The following is a 19,199-nucleotide window of genomic DNA, read 5'->3' on the forward strand; positions in this document are numbered from 1 at the left end:
ATTTTTCCCCATTTGTCCAAAAATAACTTTCTGCAATAACATTTGAACTACTGAACCGATTTAGATGATCGATTGAAGCCAATAAGCAAAACTCACACTTGCGGGAAGATTGGATTCTAGTAGCATAGGTCTAGTTTAGTCACATATGAATATTGATCGAAGACTTAAAACATGTTAAATTTACAAAATTCTAACTTAAAAACGATAATTATAGCATCTCTGATATCGAGATATGTTAAGTAAATACTCCTCAGCTTTCCATAAAAAATATAAAAAAAATATAGCGCTCCTATCTTTAACCGAGAAAACTATGAAAAACTAACTCAATCCATAATTACAAAAACAAAATTAAATTTTTTCGCAAAAGTAATATTTTTTTTAAAAATATATCTCGTAAGCTTCAATTTGATATGTCGATGATATGAATCGGTCCAATAGTTCGAAAGTTATGACTTTTTGTAGTGGGAAAAATGGGGAAAAATTGTTTTTCGAACCATCGATTAGTTTTGCAAAATCATATTTCAAAAACGAAAAAAATAGCATCTCTGATATCGAGATATTTTATGCAAAAGTTCTCAGCTTTCAATCCATATTAAAAATAGGATCCATATTATATGCAAGTTAAATATTTCTCAATTAAAGCTCATTGGCTTAAATTTGATATGTCGATCATCTAAATCGGTTGAGTGGTTCGAAAGTTATAAATTTTTGAAAAAAGTCATTTTGGGAAAAAGTGGAAAAAATTATTTTTGGGATCACCCTAAAATGGAAATGGGCACCCTAATGACAAATTAAAAAAATACGAGTTTAATGTCTTGCGATAAAGAACAAAATTACCACTTTTGACGAAGAGCTGAGAACAACTATATTAGTTTGGCATGGAATGGCTGTATATATATATATATACAGAATACAATCTTACGTGCATCGTGATGTACAAAGTATTAATGAATAAGTGAAAATTAACGTTAAAAGACATTTCTATAGATCTGCACACTTTTACAGACTTTTCCACATTTTTAACAGACATTCACATGTTTTTACAGACTTTTTTTAAAAATCATCTGGCAGCTCTTCCTTCCACTTTTTATCGAATATTTCCAAATCGCAGGAGTAAACATTTACGTGACTCTGACTTTGTTTGTTTTTATTACGTTCGGAAAAACGTTATGACAAAGAGAGGGGACATTAAAAATGCGTTGCTCAGTGAAAGGCTGAGATGGTCTTTTAGAGATGCAATGGTTAATTAAACAATTGACGGAAAAATGTAGTTCGTTCATTTTACAATTTTACTTATTTTTGCCCTTGACAACAATACCTCTTTTATAGTGTTGATTATCATAAGAAAAATAACACTCCTGATCGTTGGATCTCTTTTGACATTTCAATTGGATCTTTTTTGACAGCCGTTTTGATTCAGTCCGCACTACCTAGGTCTAAACCCACCCACTTTTATGTATTTGCAATGCCGATTTCCTCTAGGCAGCTTGGTTTTGATGTCTCTGTTAGGGAACACATTTCAGTAAGAGCAAAAGTTTTCCCTATTTTCATGTAACGGAAATGTCAATTTCCCCCAGGCAGCTTGGTGTTGATGTCATGTTGATGTCCCACTGTCGGTTGTTTCTCAAGGGTATGACTAAAGCGCGATTCACATACAACATCCACGTCACGTTCACGATCCGTCACGTCATGTTGCGGTTCACTGACATTTTGGATCAGTCAATTACTGTTGTTTACAACTCGATCCGGTTATATAGTCGAATAGTGGCTAACTTAAAACTCCATGTTAAATGTGAACACCTCCATGTGAAACCGAAATATGAAAATCGCTAATGCAGTTAGAAATAAAGCAGCGCATTTTTCATTATTTTTTCTACCTCCGTGATTTCAACGATTCCAATCCTCGCAAATGATATGTTGGTAAACAAATGACGCCATATTGATTTTGATTTTGGGTAGCCTATATTCAATTGATGTCTAACCCCTGTTGTTTCTGGTTGTTTGTATAACAGTTCACATGACATATCTCAATGAAAACATTGAGAGATGAAAACCATGTTTGTTACCCGCGAAGCAGAGGTTTGAAATTTCTTTGCGAAAACAAACAATTTGAATTCCGGGTAAGTTATGTTCGCGAACCATGGATTTAATTTAAACAATTGTTCCATCACAGGGTACGGGGCGAATGAATCTGAGATGGAGGAGGACCTTTGCTGCAGGCTTTGCTTGGAGACGGAGGTGGATGAATTAATATCCTTGTACTGTAGGTGCGACTCACAGAATCAATTGGTGTCGGAGATGGTCACCGATTTGATAAGGCTGGGTTCTCCTCGGGAAAACGATCGCTTGCCCCAGTTTGTGTGCGGAGGATGTCTCGAGCGTTTGGATAAAGCTTGCACCTTCCGCAAGTTATGCATCAACACCAATCGCCATTTGCGAAGGAAATTGCTGCAGAGGGAATCAGCTGCCGACAACGACGAACATTGTCGCATTTGCAACGTAAATGATTTAGATGAACTGATTTCTGTGTTCTGTATTTGTGCTGGGGAAGAAGAGAAACTCGTTGCGGATATGATGATGGAAATCACCGGCACAATACGTCCGTCGAGCGAAGATGGATTATCGCAGAATATTTGCGCGAAATGCTTCGAACAGCTGTCGGAAACTGTTGCTTTCATAGCTATGATATGCAATTCGGACGTGAAGCTGCGTAAAAGCCTAGCTTCACAAGGAGTTACTGAGAAATGCCTGATAACGAATAGAGATAATCAAGAAGATGAAGATTCCAGAGCGATTCCAGAGCGAAAGAAAAGGAAAACGATATCACAGAGGGATACTTCTCGGAAAGTAGATGAAGCGGATCCCTTCATTTACCTCGATGCACATGACGTTGATGCGGAGCAGCTGAGATCCTTGTTTGTTTCCATCGACGACGCTGAGTTTGACGAGCGACTGAGATACTTTGGAACTATTTGTTGCTGCGGAAAGTTATTGGAGGACGAAGAGAAATGGAAAGAGCACATCAAAGTTGATCATACGGCGAGAGAAAAAGCGTGGAGTAACATCAAGTGTAACGATTGTAACAAACGTTTTCAATACAGCAGTGGACTGACGCAGCATAGGGAAAACCGAGAGAGAAAGGAATACTACCGATGCAAAATATGCAACATTTTGACTAAAGAGAGACGTTCGCTGCAATTGCATTTCGAGTTCACCCGGTTTCATCCTATTCTCGAGACATCAGAAGAAGAACGATTGAGATTTGATGAAAAAATTATGACAATTGAAGAACCGGACACTCGATGTTGTGGCTGTGACGAAGTTTTTCCCGACGGGGCATCGTTAGTCGAACACACCAAAGAAGTTCACTTCAAGGAAAATGACGGGATTCCCTCGTTTATGTGTATGATTTGCTACGGCAGCTTTTCCGAGAAACGAATGTTAACGCGTCATCAAATAGCTTATGCTGGAAGAAGATATTATGTTTGCCTCGAAGAAGGATGCCAATTTAGAAGCGACGAACGTTTAATCATCAAAAAACACGTGGATTCGGGTTTGCACTGTAACACAAGTATGCTCCCAGAACCCGAGCCGGAACCGGAAATAACGGAGTTTTTCTGCTGCTTCCAGATGTGTTATGAAACTTTCGGCACTATGGAGGAGCTCGAAAATCATTGTTACGTGCATCACGGCGAGCAACGTGCTTTCAACAGTCATTTCAGCAAAGATTCCGAAAGTGTTTGTCCGTTGTGCAAACGGCACTTCGCCAAGAGAAGCGTTTTTCAGGCCCACATTCAGTCACATACAAATAGAAAATTCGCTTGTGCCACATGTGGCACGAAGTTCGCAACACGCGATACTTTAAAGAAACACGAGAGGAGTCATTCGCGTATAAGCAATGCATATTTCTGTCAACAATGTACTGCAGTTTACGCCACCCAGCAGGCTCTCAGCCGACATGTGCTTAAGGTTCACGAGAAAATTTTCACCGAACTCTGCAACATCTGTGGTAAAGGATTCGTTGCCAAACATGAGCTGAAGTTGCACGAAGCGAACAATCACATGAAAGAACGCCCTTTCAAATGTACGGAATGTCCCATGACGTTCGGGATAAAACAACTGCTGCAAAAACATATGATAACCCATAGCACGGAACGGCCGTACAAATGTTCCTTCTGTTCCAATACCTATCGGCATCCCAGCGACTGTAAGCGACACGAAAAGTCAGTTCACCTGAACGAGAAGCCTTTCCAATGTGAAGTTTGCGAAGCTAGCTTTATCCGAGATCGGGACTTGCGCCTACATATGACCAAGCACACCAAGGTTAAGCTGTACTGTTGTCCGGTAGCGGATTGTGCGTTTTCTACGAATGTGTCCAAAAAGGTGAACATACATTACAATGAAAAGCACACGAAAGAGGAGGAGGAGCAATCGGATTACAACTGAGTGCAGCATTCTATCTTGAATTGTCCTCTTTTATTGTGAATACATTTCTTCACCCACATGTGTTTTTGTGTCCCATCAATGTTTGAAGAAATCTTCGTCTATGTCTCTGTTGGAAATAACCGCGATTTTCCGGTTTAGTAACTATATTGTCAGTCGTTAAAAATCCCTAGAATAACAATGAACTGATTACACATTTCACATAATTGATCGCAATATGTACATATTTCCAACATAATATTTTCTTGCGTTAATATTTTATATATAAAGGGTCTCAGGTAAGTAATTCCATTCTTTCAGACTCTATTATACAATGTTAATGGTAAGTATGCATTTAATTATCAATAAAATATCTCTTTCTTTTCATATTTCTTTTGTCTATCACTGATTTCAGGCATTTGAAACGGAAGTACTCAGGTTTAGTCCTCCACTATAATTTCCAACTTATGCAGTCCTTTTTGCTAGTCCTCTTTAGGTTTGCAACTTATTAATTTGGTTTAAAAACAATCATTGACAATCAACGACGATATATCGTCGTTCGGTGCAGTTGCCAAAAATACCAACGACGACATATCGTTGCGCCACCGTTGGGGCCTTATTGTATTCATCACAAGAGCTCTGTGTTTCAAAATAATTTTATAAAATGTTAAAATGGTTCATATTCGATGCAACACAAGTGAAAAAATGGTTATTAGATTTAACTTTTTGTTATATTTTATGCTGTTTAGTGCCGCGGTCTGTATATGTTAAGACGCGTCCACATTACGATAATCGGCATCGATAATCGTTAGCAAATGATTGCAAAATGCAATGTCTATACATTCATACTAAAATATGTATATAAAGTAGGGTGCCAATGAATGTATGGGAAAAATCGACCTTAAAATTTCAAAAAGTTACCTTAAAAAATGTTCACCACCTCGAAAAAACATCCTATGCCAAATATCAGGTCAATCGGACTTAACACTTTCGTTACTAGCGTCGGCTGTAGACTTCATCCGCGTAACGAGCGTCGTCTTTAGACGACATGAAATTCATACTGCTCTTCGATCACACCAGCGCAGTGCTCCGTACAGGGGTAGCACTTTGGCGGAGCACACTGCCGTAATAAAAGGGTTAAGGGACAGTGGCGCAAAGCGGTCAAATATACCCTGTGCTAAACATTAGCTCATTCGAACTTCATTTATTAGTGTCGCAGGGTGATTTTTCGATTTTCAAACTTTGACCGCTTTGCGCCACTCTCCCTTAAAAATCCGATTGAGCTGATATTTTGCAAAAGGTATTTTTTCGAAGTGGAGAACATTTTTTATGGTGTAACTTTCAGAAAATAGAGATGACCATTTTCATTGACACCCTACTGAACACTTCGTAGTTTCTCTCCGTGATTGACCTGAACCAGCGAAATTGCACAACCATATATTGCAAATTGCACAATATATACAATATATATATATATATATATATATATATATATATATATATATATATATATATATATATATATATATATATATATTCATAATTTGTGGCTAAAATTATATATATTTATATATATATATATATATATATATGTATATATATATATATATATATATATATATATATATATATATATATATATATATATATAAATATATATAATTTTAGCCACAAATTATGAATTCTGATGTAATTTAACCATTTGCGGTCGTATTAAATTTGGGCATGGGTGTCGTACTGCTCTAAATTTGTTTTTCCTCGAAAAAGCACTGATACATGCATGGTGGAGGCGATCTGGCGTAGTGGTAACATCCATAGCTCTCACGCAGAGATCACGAGTTCAATTCTCACTCCCGACATTCTTCCAAAAATGGAAGTAAAAGTGACGAACCAGCCGAAATGTGTTGAAAGTCACTATAATAGAGAAAAAAAAATGATACATGCAAGATTATGAAAAAAAAAATAACATGAGACACTTAAGCAAACAGTGTTTTTTTACGCGGGGCATACGTACCTTGTAAAAAAATCCGCGTTTATTAGAAAATCCGCGTGAAAAAAAACCGCGTTAATTGGAAAATTGGCGTAAAAAAAAACCGCGCTAATTGGAAAATCCGCGTAAAAACCCTCGTAAAAGACCGCGTAAAAAACCTGGGTGTACTTATGAACAATCTCTTCCATCATGCGATTTGGGCACATAATGTATGTGCCCAAAAACTAACGAATTCAAGCACTGAAAACCTTCTTGAATAATGTGGAATTCATAAACGAAACAGAAGGGCTGATAGATACTGCAGCCTTAGAATTTTATTAGATGTAAACATATGACAACTTTTATACAATGAATATACTTGACACTGCAAAAAAAATCATACCAAAGTGTCACAATGGCTAAATTCTGCTATTATGATTTTTATTCCACATTCCTTTGCATTCAACGCACTGTGCGTTGTCTTGTGTGTGGGCGACTACTTTGTTTGACACTGAGTACCGTTATTTATTGCTCATAGGAGCACCGTATTGATTCGTGAACTGGTTCACTAGACATCAAGCTTAGTTTAGGAAGAGCATAAGCTGATACTTGGCTGAGTAAAATATAAGATTAGCATGGTTACAGCTATTTATCAATCTTTTTCTAAATGCAGCCATTCTCGAGATATTTAAAAAAATATTTCTAATTTATTGTCTTTTTTATAGTAAAGCTCTTTCAATATGTTTGTCATGTTATACCGCCATGTTCATGAAATGTTATGAATTTGCTTATAATTTTCAACAACTTTTCCAGATACATCATTATGGTAAAACTATATGTTTAGGAGTTACCTAGAAAAACATTGAAGACATGTGAGTCAATACAAAACGTGGCGATGTTTTTCAACATATCTCTTACTAAAAATCGATAAGACCTTTTCAAAAGTTACACTTGAGTCTAAAAATTCCCAAATGTTGTGGAAAACTCATATTTCCCCCAAGACAAACGGAATACATACTTTCATTCGAATCAAAAATACTCAAGGCCAGAGGAAGACAGCCCAATGTGCCGGTGAGAGATGTGTTGGCTCGGTTAGACCTTGATTACATGTCCCAAATATATGTCTTCTTAAAAGTTATCGATCTTCGTGTGTGATTGTCCTTATATCCTTATATTCTCCTTTTCCTTTTCCTTCGCGAGAAATTAAATCCCTTCTTACTAACAATAGAATAAGGTGAAATGTAAATACATATTAGATATAAGATAGGCTTAAGAATTGAGTATGATGAATGTGAGTGCGAATGTGAGTGTGAACATTGTCAACATATCCTTATATCCCTTCCTTTTCCTGAAACAAAATGTCACCCTTCTAAACTCGAGCAAACCGCGAGTAATCGGTTCTCTACTTCAATAACACTAGAATTAATGAAAAATGTTTATATATACTTGTAACAATACAGATAGGAGTTTGGCTCCTTTAAACTTATGTAACTGAGCCTGTAAAAATAAACGATTTAATAAAAAAAAAAAAATACTCATGTTTTGGCATTTGTCGATTCCATTTGGAATTGCTCTTAAAGTAATTCAAGGTCATGAAACGGCTATGAGAAGCAGAAGCGAAACGAAAAAAAAAATTGGAAAAAGCACAGATCGAAACTGACAGTTTACATGAAAAAAAACTTCGGTCAAATCGAAACAAAAAACAGTTTCGTGAAATTGACCCCAATCAAAATGGAAACGACTCGTCTGTACTAGTATTTAAGGATCCTTAAGATAACTTTGAACTGTATTAATAAATCCGATTTCTTATCTTTTACGAAACTTCTCAGAAATCGTTTAACTCAATCAAAAATCACAAACAATTCATTTATGGGAAGATATTGACAGACGTTCATAAATTTCATTGTTTTAACTAATTAAATCTTTCAAGAACTACAGAACCAGAAAATTTTAGTACTAGTTTACATCTGGTATTTTGTTCTGAAAAATTACTGGAAAATCAGGAAATATCAGGGAGTTTTGAGTCGACACCCTGCCCTTCCATTCACGTTTTAGTTCACACGATTTGACTTTTTTTAGAATCTCTTCATTATGTTGAAAGTTCGTGTATCATGTTTCTGGTTTTTTGGACTCAAACAGATTGTCCAAACATTGATTGAAATTCCTACCCCGATTACTTGTCTCCTTTAATTTATGATCGTTAAAGTAATTTCTCCTGTGAATAAATAAACGACCTCAGTATATTTATCCCGAATATGTTCCATCTATTCTCTCCTGGTTCTGTTTCTTTCAGTCCTACGAAGAATGTGCATTTGTGCATTATGTGCATTATGCATGAAAAATTTTAATCACTTCTTCAATAGCCAAATTTTTTGGTTGGATTAAACAATAAACCAAAATGCATATTATGTGAATATATATTGTAAAAGGCGTTACATTCCCAAAAGCACACTGGTACTTGTGGGAGACACCACTCGGGCCTGTTTCGGAGCACAAGCCTGGCGCACTGACATCTCCCAGGTGTCTAGCAAGTGAGACAACGAGAACATTTCCGGCAGCTTGCTAATCCTAGCGAGGAACGATTGTTGCACCCTTTTCAAGAAAGGCGTTGCGTCGTATTCCTGGTCAATCAACGAACAGAAGGGCGATACAAATGGATAGTCTTCGGGTATTGTGACCGCTACCGGCGGCACGCAGGGCAGATGTTTGTCATCCAAATAACAGATCAATTTGATGGTGCTGGTGCCTCCAACAGCACACTGATCGAGGGACACTTTAAATTTCTGGTCCAAACGAGCTATTTCACCTTGCAGAATATGAGGGATCTCCTGGACACCGCTTGTGCTTGATGTAGCCGGTTCCTCAACTGTCAGCCGAGGACGCTTGGCGGGAGTTTGGAGGTTTTTAATGTCAGGTCCAAACAGCGCCTCTAGACAAGGTCGGAACGTGCGCTGAAGTGTATGATTGCCCATATTACTCTGGAGCGCACTGGAAACAGCTTCCACCAAAGGATTGTTGAGTGAAGTTTCTCTTATTGATCCCAGTTGACTGGTCAGCGCTGCTTCACATTTATAAAGCGTCTCTAACGGAATGCGACAGGTTGGATTACAAAGTATTTCCAATAAACGTTTCATTTTAGCAATTTTATCTATATCATCATTCTCCATTTTAGCAATCATACGCTTGAGTGGTTCGATGTATTTTGTCAGCGAGCGATACTTTTCACGATAGAGCTGCTCGTCTTGTGGATTTAATGGACTCGGGACTGCTCCTCCCGGTTGTCCAGGCGTGTTTAATGTAGATCCCGGAGACTGACCAATGTTTCTAGGGGGAACACTTCCCATTTGGGGACTTGGTGATGGAATTAGTGCAGGACTCGGTATCATTTGACCAGGATGAGATTGAGAACCTAGCGAACCAGGCCCTACCGGAGATGGAACTGACGGTGAAGGTGATTGGCGTAAGAATTGATTCGGAGTTACGCTGCGTACGGCACCACCTGGATAAACTTGTCCACCACTCATCATATCCTTTCGAACCATTTGATTTGCACCAATTGGTACGAAATTTCCCTGCGCTGTCATTTGATTACCAGGGATATTTCCACCCGGACCCATGCCGGCCGAATTTATCTGTCCAGGGCCGACATTCGATGGTTGCTGTTGTTGGCCACCTTGATGCTGCAAATTACCGGGCCCTCCAGGTCCAATTGCAGCCATTCCAGCTTGGGATTGCTGTTGTGCCGCAACTTGCTGCTGAACTTGGGATAAATTTCCTCCTGGACCTCCGATTCCTTGGCCCATCTGAGTCATTTGACTGCCAGCCATTCCCATCTGCTGTTGATTGGGATTCATTCCTGGTGCCATTTGCTGTCGTATCACCTGATTCGGAGCCATTCCCATGTTCCCCTGATTCATCGGACTATTTCCACCCATTTGGCCCATTTGGCCAGCTGCTTGATTCATTCCAACTGAACTCAACTGTTGGCTCAAGGCATTTTGATTCAACTGTGGATTTACTTGTATTCCACCCATGCCGCCCATTGAATTCATCTGATTCGGGCCACTAGGTGCGCCTTGCTGTTGCTGGGTTTGTTGTTGGCCTGCGCCAGGCTGCATTCCCCCTCCAGACATTTGTCCTTGCATTTGCATTGGGTTCATTTGACCCATTTGACCTTGATTCCCCATTCCAACAATCTTTCCACCGCTCATTCCCCCAGGTCCCATGACACCGCCCATTTGATTGGGCATTCCTGGCATCCCAGCTTGACCAGGTTGCATTTGTCCCGGCATCATACCACCCATTTGATTCGGACCACCCATTCCTCCAACACGGTTGCCACCTTGCATTCCAGCCATTCCTCCGGTCATAGGCATTTGGGGACGGTTAAGAGTTTGAAGCAAATTAGAAGCATTACCAGTTCCCATCTGACCACCCATTGGCCCACCGGGACCCATTTGACCACCCATCATCTGTGGTCGACTGCCTTGCGATGCTAGTGTTTGAAGTGCATTAATTGGATCTGGCATTCCACCTTGTTGATTAGGATTACCCCCGTCTTGGTTTCCACCGGCTGCATTCTGTTGGTTCTTGTTTTTGGAATCTGTGGAAATATTAAATTATTCGTGCAACCAAAGCAAAAGGTGACCTACTAAGATGTCTCACTCATTTCACGGACGTGCAAAATTAGTCTTGCGACATAGCCCAGATATTCATCCTTGTTGCGGGCCTTCTGGAAGACATGGTTCTCCATCTCGAGCCCGTTTTTGTTCGATGCCATTCCGGACTGCTGAATCGCCTCATTTCTGTGGATGGTGGATATCGCGTTTGAAATAAGGATTTACTGAGAACTGAACGGATCTAGCACTTACATTTTGTTGACGACACTCTGCCGAAAACTCGAAGTTTTCCACGAATTATCTTCTGCCATTTTGCAGAGATTTTTTTAACAATAAATTAGCGTCGATTTTTCGAATACAAAACTACAAATTAAAGGGAAAATCCACAATTCAACAAAGTGTGATTCACGAAAGCTGTAGCTTGAAAACAGACCAATCGTGTATTCGTTGATGATGGAGCAATAGACATACAGCAAGATACATTAAGAAAGCTGGGACATTTGTCATGATACGAGAATAGAGATGCCAGATTTACAGACATGTCTGTAAATTTACAGACATTTAATTTTTGTTACCGACTTCTTGATAGTTACGATTGACATTGACGTTATACTGGATAGTGATCTAAAAAAAAGTTTTAACTCAATTTTTGTCGTTGTGTGAAGTTGGTTGACCTGAACTGACCTGTTTGTTCCTCTATGGCAGCGGTATCCAACCTTTTTTCATATGGGCAACAAACACGTTTTAGTGTCATGGAGTCGGGGCAATGACAAAGGTTGATAAATGAATACTTTCACTGAGTAAGGAACGCGAACGCTTCGCGAAGCAATTTGAGTAGATGGCAAATTAATTCTAAACATTAACATGTACTGCTTATTGCTCGCTGTCAAGAACACTGGAACTGAAATACTGAACTTCTTGAATATCCAAGTAGTTTTTCAGTATCTCTTAGCAAAATTACATCTCCAACGTAGAACTAAACATCTCAGAAGACGCGAACAACAAAAAATCCGAACCAATTCTATTGTGAGGTAGCGGCAGAAGCGAAAGCAAAAGCATCGAAACAGATTTTCTCCTTCAGTTTTCCACCGAAGAGCACGTCTCTCAACGTTGAAAAACTCCTCACATCACTTTTAATCCGGAAACAACAATTGAAACAACGAAACTTGAATGATTGATTGAAAAAAAAAAACAACAAATAAGTTATTCACGATTTATCAGTCATCCAGCTAGCGATCGAACGGCAGCAATGCTTTCCAAAATGCTTTCAAAAGTAGAAGCGAATGAACTAAGGAAGCTTAAAGCCGCTATAATTCAAACAACTTCATTACAACAATAACTCCAAATACATTCCTGAATTCACAGAAACTTCCTTCAGCCAAAAATAAATACAAAATAGATTCTTAGATTGATAGAAATTTGAGAATTATCGTGAGAACAATACACACACTCAGAACATTTTCTTGTATAACACACAGTGCGGCTCCAGGCGATTACATATTTGTTTGTGATTTCCATAGATTGATTTCGAAGCAGTTTTGAACTACTGAAACAATTTTTTTTGTCAATAAGTAACCAGCATCACATTACATTTTATCTTTCGAATGAAGTGATTGACATTCACACTTTGTTCAACCAACAAAAAGGTATTCAGAACTCAAAACTTTACACCCCAAACGTAACGCTCTCGTTTTAGAAATTTTAAACCTACAACACAGTACAGATTCGAATATGATGTGATGCAAAAATACAGAGGCACTCTCCACCAGATAGCATACAAATCGACGCGGTTCCCCCAACGAACAAAATTGCACCATACTGTGCACTCACGGACCGCAGGTTGAGTATGGCTGCTCTAGGGCTAGGCTCTGCTTCGGACATAAAATCGAAAAATGAAAAAAAAAAGGTTGAATCCCTGGATGAAGATATATTTATCCTATCTTATTTATATTTATTTAGGTATATTCTATCTTTCCACGCCAGAAATCTTTTGTTGAACCAAGTATTCATAGAAGCTCTGTATTAATTCGTGAACAAGTTCACTAGACATTAGAATTCGTTTAAAAAATATAAACTACAGTAGAACCCCGATCATCCGCGAAAGCGAGTTCCATAGTAATTCTATAGAGCTTCCCGAAATTTGTCACTGAGCGATAGGCACTTGCTCTTTTGTTTTGGTCATGATTTTCACATTATAAATATATTTGAACACTGGCGTACACGAACTTACAGATGGATAATTTAATGATTTCTGTATTTATAAAACATATGTTTCATGATGGAATATTCATTCGCTATCCAACTCTTGACGAGTAAAGTTCAGTGTCGGTATTGTGCGTTGCCACTTTTGCTATTGTGCTATTGGTATACGACGTGAAGGTCATTGCTGTCCGCTTTCGACCTGACCTTTTGTGAAGTGGAACAAAGGAACAAAGGAAGCAGCGCTCTTGCAGCGAGCCGGATTGCGGCTGTTGAACTGAGCCGGCATAATCTTGGGAGACTTCAATTCTCACGGAACTGTCTGGGGGGAACAGTACGACGACAATCGTTCATTGTTGATATATGACCTTTGTAACAGCTTTAATGTGACCGTTTTGAATACTGGGGAAACAACACGTGTACCTTCGACACGAAATACATGTATTCCATATTTGGTGTGATAAAAATCTACTAAAACTGAAAGCGAAAAAGTGCAACTCTATAACATTTAGCAGAAAAAAACATGTACCAAATATTGTAATATGTCTTGGAAATCAAAATGTAGAAAAATGTGAAATAGTTAGAGATCTAGGCGTCGTCCTCGACTGTAAACTCACAATTCATAGAACACTACAACTCTGTAATTAATAAGGCGAATAGTGTGTTAAGTTTTGTCAAACGCATCTCACATAACTTCCAGGACCGATACACAATAAAGCTTTTATATATTACATATGTAAGGCCTATTCTGGAATACTGTAACATCGTTTGGAACCCGTATATGGTCGTACATGAAGAACGCATTGAGTCAGTCCAGAAACAGTTTCTTCTATTTGCACTTCGTAAACTCAACTGGACCTCATTTCCACTTCCTTCATATGAAGCACGCTCATAAACATCCAAACACTAAAAGAACGCCGTGAATTTGCAATGCTTTCTTTTGTTAATGACCTAATTTTTTGACTGTAATAGTCAGCTGAATTACTAGAAAAACTAAATTTCTATGCATCTGGGCGTCAACTAAGAACACGTAATTTCTAATTCTATTTTCTAACCAAAACATCCAGAACAAATTATGCAAATAACGCCCCAAATAACGCTGATTGTATATACGCATCAATCGCATGATGCGTATATACAATCAGCACAGCGAAATAATTGACACAACAATGAATAAAAAACTGCTAAAAAAACATGTACCGCAAAAATAATATTTAACCTAAGACAACATTGTAACATTAGTGTATAAGTGTGTAGTCTACATTTGTTGGACGAAATGAATAAATAAACAAATAAACCTCCTGCTAACCCAAGTGCTCTTGACTTCTCGCTTTGCTCGAATTCACTATCATTAGATTGCAAGTGGAATGTAATCCAGGACCCCAACGGTAGTGATCACTTGCCAATCAAAATTTCCATCACCATTGGGTCGAATTCTTCTAAATCTATAAACATGGCATATGACCTCACAAGACACATTGACTGGAAAAAATATGCGGACGCGATTGCTCTAGCCATCAATTCCAGAGATGGCTTACCTCCATTGGAGGAGTATAACTTCCTTTCTCGTTTGATATATGACAGCGCGGTTCGCGCTCAAACGAAACCCATCTCAGGCTCCACTATTTGTCGAAGGTCTCCCAATCTATGGTGGGATAGCCAGTGTTCCAAGCTTTATCAGGATAAATCGAATGCATTTAAAGTTTTTCGGAAACGTGAAACCATTGAAAATTTTCAGTCGTATTTGAACCTTGAAAATCAATTTAAAAACATGATCAAAGGAAAAAAACGTGCTTATTGGCAAAAGTCTGTGGGAGGTTTGTCACGAGAAACGTCTATGAAAAAATTATGGAAAGTGGCTCGAAACATGAGAAATCGCTATTCAACGAATGAAAGTGAAGAATATTCACATCGGTGGATTTTTAATTTTGCGCGGAAGGTTTGTCCCGATTCCACTCCCATGCAAAAAATTGTACCACAAGATAGGTGCGATCTTGATTCCGAGTTTTCGATGGTAGAATTCTCTCTTGCTCTCCTTTCTTGTGAAAATTCGGCTCCAGAAACGGATAGAATTAAGTTCAACTTGTTGAAAAACCTCCCTGATGTGGCGAAACATCGCTTGTTGAATTTATTCAATCGGTTTCTGGAGCATAATATTGTTCCAGATGATTGGAGACAAGTGCGAGTTATAGCTTTTAAAAAACCCGGAAAACCCACGTCCGACTTCAATTCCTACCGCCCAATACCAATCTTGTATACGGAAATTGTTGGACAAAATGATCTTGTTTCGCCTTGATCGATGGGTTGAAACGAATGGCCTACTCTCAGATACACAATATGGGTTCCGCAGGGGCAAGGGGACAAATGATTGTCTTGCGTTGCTTTCTTCAGAAAGACAATTGGCTTACGCCGAAAAAAAAACAAATGGCTTCAGTATTCTTGGACATAAAGGGGGCCTTTGATTCTGTTTCAATAGAGGTTTTGTCAGACAAATTAAACTCTCGGGGTCTGCCGCCTCTATTGAATAATATGTTATATAACTTGCTTTGTGAGAAACAGTTGAATTTTTCTCACGGGGATTCGACAGTAAGTCGGGTCTCCTACATGGGACTCCCCCAGGGCTCATGTTTAAGCCCCCTTTTGTACAACTTCTATGAAAGCGACATCGACAATTGCCTTACACAAAATTGCAGCCTAAGACAACTTGCAGATGATGGAGTGGTGTCTGTCATAGGATCAAACGAATCCGACCTGCATGAACCCTTACAAGATACTTTGAACAATTTTTCAACCTGGGCCATTGGGCTAGGGATCGAATTCTCCACGGAGGAAACAGAGATGGTGGTTTTTTCTAGGAAGCATAGATCAGCAAAACCAAAGCTTCAACTTTTGGGTAAACCGATCACTCATGCTATGTCATTCAAGTATCTTGGGGTCTGGTTCAACTCCAAATGTTTTGAGCAGCTGATCGAGTTAAATTTTCACTCAGGATTCATGAGTTCATATCATGAATTCATCTCCATGCAGGTTGATCCTTCTTCGTATATTCCTAACCGTGTTTGTTTTCCTGACTACATCAATTCCTCTGTGCATTTTGATCTGTCCATGAAGCAAGATATCCATGGATACTCAGATTATCAACGATCGAGGATAGCTCCAACGATCTTCGATGCAAAGTATGGGGGTATCAATTGTGATAATATGTACTTTACTGATGGGTCCACTATAAACGAATCCACAGGATTTGGAGTGTTCAACAAAATTTTCAGCACCTCCCATAGTCTTCAGTTCCCTTGCTCAGTATATATTGCTGAATTCCATGGCAGACCGATAGAGTGATTCTCAGTTTTTCGTGAAAATTGTTAGTTTTTTTTTTATTGCGAACTATTAGACCCGATTTTTTTACTAGGGTGGTTAAAAAAATCTTTTCCCCCTTTTTTTCAAAAATGATTTTTTGCTAAATTCATAGCTATCTACTGGACCGATTCAGATGATCGACATATCAAATTAAAGCCAAACGCCTAGCTTGTCTTCTTTGAAAAAATATTACAGTCGCAAAAGATTGAATTTTGTTTCCGTAATTATTGATTGTGTTTGTTTCTTCTCGTCGACTGAGTTCTGGGCAAACACCAATTGTTGAATTTCTTATAATGCTTTTTCAATTAATTTATTTAATTAAATGATTCCATGACAGTGCAAGATGAATGCTCTGGAAAATGGTTTTTCTGAACTTTGAATTATTATTTTTTAGCTGAGAAACAATGCAAAATGGTTTTGATGTTCGAATATAAATATTAGATTTTCAATTGCCATTTAAAGAAAAGGCGACACACAAATAAATTGGGAGAATGGCTTTTGATTTTTCAAAGGTTGGTACCGATTCAATTAGTGGATCGATCCCTACGTCTTTTAGAAAATCGATCCGTCAAGATCGTTCTTTTTATAGAGACAATAAAGGTACTTACGTATTAGCGTCACCGGAGTTGACACTCAGTTATTTTTTGTATTGTTGTTGCCTTGTTGTTTGCAGTGTTTATTATTTTTTAGTGCTCGCCGTCGAAAGCGGCGGTCTCTCGCAAGCAAACCTGTGTTCCATCGATTGGCCGGTTAGTTTGAAACATAGAAGATGATTCAGCAAGGCACCAACAATACAAAAGTTAACTGAGTACCCAAGCGAAAAATAAAATAGCGGTCCATTGAATTTCGGCTCCGGTGATGCATTAGCGTCGCCGTTGTCGAAAGTCGGACTCACGTGAATTTTGGGCTGCTGTGCTTTTGGTGTGCGGTGTGTCCAAGAGGTAAAAGAAAAACAAAGTTCCAAGCTGACAACGATCAGAAAAAACACAAGAAAAACAGTGAACCGTTCCATTATTTGAACTTTTTTTTTGTTGAGGAATGTAAGTGAGAACAACTTCTTGAAAGACTTACTTCAGAGTGTGTATTACAAACGGGAGGAGCTTGAACGAGCAACGCGCGCGAAAAAAAATTTCACCATCATTTATAGCGCGAAAAAAGTTACATATCATTCCCATAACGGGTTCGACCGTCGGCGGAAACATTACCACAGATTGGATTAGCTGGGCCAGGAAAAATTCCATTACAAGAAGTTGTAAATTGTGACCATTGAAGGTATGTACTGTCGTATTAACGTAAGTACCCAAAAAAATTCTAATCTGAACACCAGGCAATCACTAAACAGGAACGGCTGAAGGTGCTGATTGAAGACATCTTTCCAGCGAATGGTGACATCATAATGGACGACGAGACCAACTTGACGCTGGACGACAACGTCTGGCAGGGGACCCAGTACTTGATGTCCGCCACCAAGTAGATAAGAAATGGCGTTAAATATCTCTCACGCCAATTTCCCGAAGAAGATCCTACTGTGGCTGACGATTAGCACGAAGGGAATGTCCAAACCGTTGTTCTTTTCTTCACGGCTTGCGGTGAACGGACAGATACACAGTACGAAGTGTCGGGAGCTGCCGACTTCATCGAAAAGTATTACGCGAAAGAGAATGGGGTCTTCTGGCCGGACATAGCCTTGGTCCATTATGAAAAGAGATCACTGGAGGAGGTGGACCGGCTGAAGATAAACGTTATATCCAAGTCCCATCTGTGGTATTTCGTTTTCAAAAGAAAATAAAAAAACACGGTAATTTTGTGTATTTCACCAATGCACTTACACCAACAGTTGCAGTCCGAAGGAAGCAAGGCGTGAATGGTGATTGCCAGAAGCTCCGGTAACTTGGTTGGGAAGTTCTTATGCATTATCTTTATAGTCCGGATGTTTGCATCATCAGCAGTAACATCAAATTCTGACTGCTGCGTTTGTGGCGGCATGTAGGGCCTGTTTCTGCCAGAGGTAAAGGAACGTGCGGATGTAGTCATCCGCTTGTATGGAGAGAAAGTCATATACGAAGATGAATTGATCAGAAGGAAAGAAAGGATTCTATGAGAAACAGTGTGTTAATTATTTGGTATTGTTATAAATTTGAAAGGACTTAAATTTCTAAGTGGAAGATTAAAGAAAAATTATGAAAACTAATTGAAGAAAGTTTACAGGAATGCCTACTGAAAGAGGTCCTAAAATTTGGTATAACACCGAACAAAGCACCAAATGATTACCATCTGTTCCTGATGAATGATTTTGATAGTGAAAAATACTCCTAAACGAGGAATACAATGCTGTCACTCAGGTCTCCCAAGCCATTTAAATAGTCATTTCTCTTGAAATACTGGAAAAACTATTAAAATCTGAATTGGTGGGCTGTGATTTATGCTGGTTACTGTATATTGTACAAGAGTCAATAAAAATTGCTTAGTATCCAGTAGTTCGCACTTATTTCATATTATATAATCCGTTGGTTATTTTTTTTAATATTCATTCTGAAATCGTGAAACATTCGATGCACACGAGTTCAAATAGTGGCTTTTTTACGTTGGAAAATCTAGAGAACGAACTTTGACCTCACTTTCCCGAAGAAGAG

The 19,199-nt window shown here is 38.7% G+C and overlaps 2 protein-coding genes and 1 long non-coding RNA gene across 4 annotated transcripts; 2 read left to right on the top strand and 1 right to left on the bottom strand.

Moving 5' to 3' along the window:
* The first annotated feature begins 1,994 nt into the window (after window positions 1-1,994).
* LOC129776150 (zinc finger protein 431-like) lies at window positions 1,995-4,520 on the top strand. The gene is made up of 2 exons (XM_055781597.1): window positions 1,995-2,120; window positions 2,174-4,520. Exon 2 carries the CDS (start codon window positions 2,197-2,199, stop codon window positions 4,444-4,446), a length of 2,250 nt encoding a protein of 749 aa, XP_055637572.1. The 5' UTR covers window positions 1,995-2,120; window positions 2,174-2,196; the 3' UTR covers window positions 4,447-4,520.
* Window positions 4,521-6,707: 2,187 nt separating this feature from the next.
* On the bottom strand, window positions 6,708-11,457 carry LOC129779184 (mediator of RNA polymerase II transcription subunit 15). Its single transcript, XM_055786482.1, has 3 exons — window positions 11,263-11,457; window positions 11,057-11,196; window positions 6,708-10,994 (listed from the first exon to the last, which is right to left on the bottom strand). The coding sequence occupies exons 1-3, from the start codon at window positions 11,319-11,321 to the stop codon at window positions 8,824-8,826; spliced, it is 2,370 nt and encodes a 789-aa protein (XP_055642457.1). The 5' UTR covers window positions 11,322-11,457; the 3' UTR covers window positions 6,708-8,823.
* A 5,713-nt stretch (window positions 11,458-17,170) lies between these two features.
* Window positions 17,171-18,757, top strand: LOC129778857 (uncharacterized). 2 transcript variants are annotated; one of them, XR_008743508.1, is made up of 3 exons: window positions 17,171-17,838; window positions 17,894-18,433; window positions 18,492-18,757. It is a non-coding gene; the product is annotated as an uncharacterized LOC129778857 (long non-coding RNA). The 2 variants fall into 2 exon arrangements; XR_008743507.1 differs by having other exon boundaries at window positions 17,894-18,757.
* Window positions 18,758-19,199: the final 442 nt, after the last annotated feature.

This window comes from Toxorhynchites rutilus, chromosome 3 (genome assembly GCF_029784135.1).
Source record: "Toxorhynchites rutilus septentrionalis strain SRP chromosome 3, ASM2978413v1, whole genome shotgun sequence".
NCBI lineage: Eukaryota > Metazoa > Arthropoda > Insecta > Diptera > Culicidae > Toxorhynchites > Toxorhynchites rutilus.

Bases quoted from the DNA above. Each gene is read 5' to 3' on its own strand.
- LOC129776150 (XM_055781597.1), top strand. From the start codon at position 2,197: ATGGAGGAGGACCTTTGCTGCAGGCTTTGCTTGGAGACGGAGGTGGAT.
- LOC129779184 (XM_055786482.1), bottom strand. From the start codon at position 11,321: ATGGCAGAAGATAATTCGTGGAAAACTTCGAGTTTTCGGCAGAGTGTC. The intron at 11,197-11,262 runs GTAAGTGCTAGA...CACCATCCACAG, and splicing joins CAGAGTGTCGTCAACAAAAT to AAATGAGGCGATTCAGCAGT. The intron at 10,995-11,056 runs GTGAGACATCTT...ATATTTCCACAG, and splicing joins TTTGCACGTCCGTGAAATGA to ATTCCAAAAACAAGAACCAA.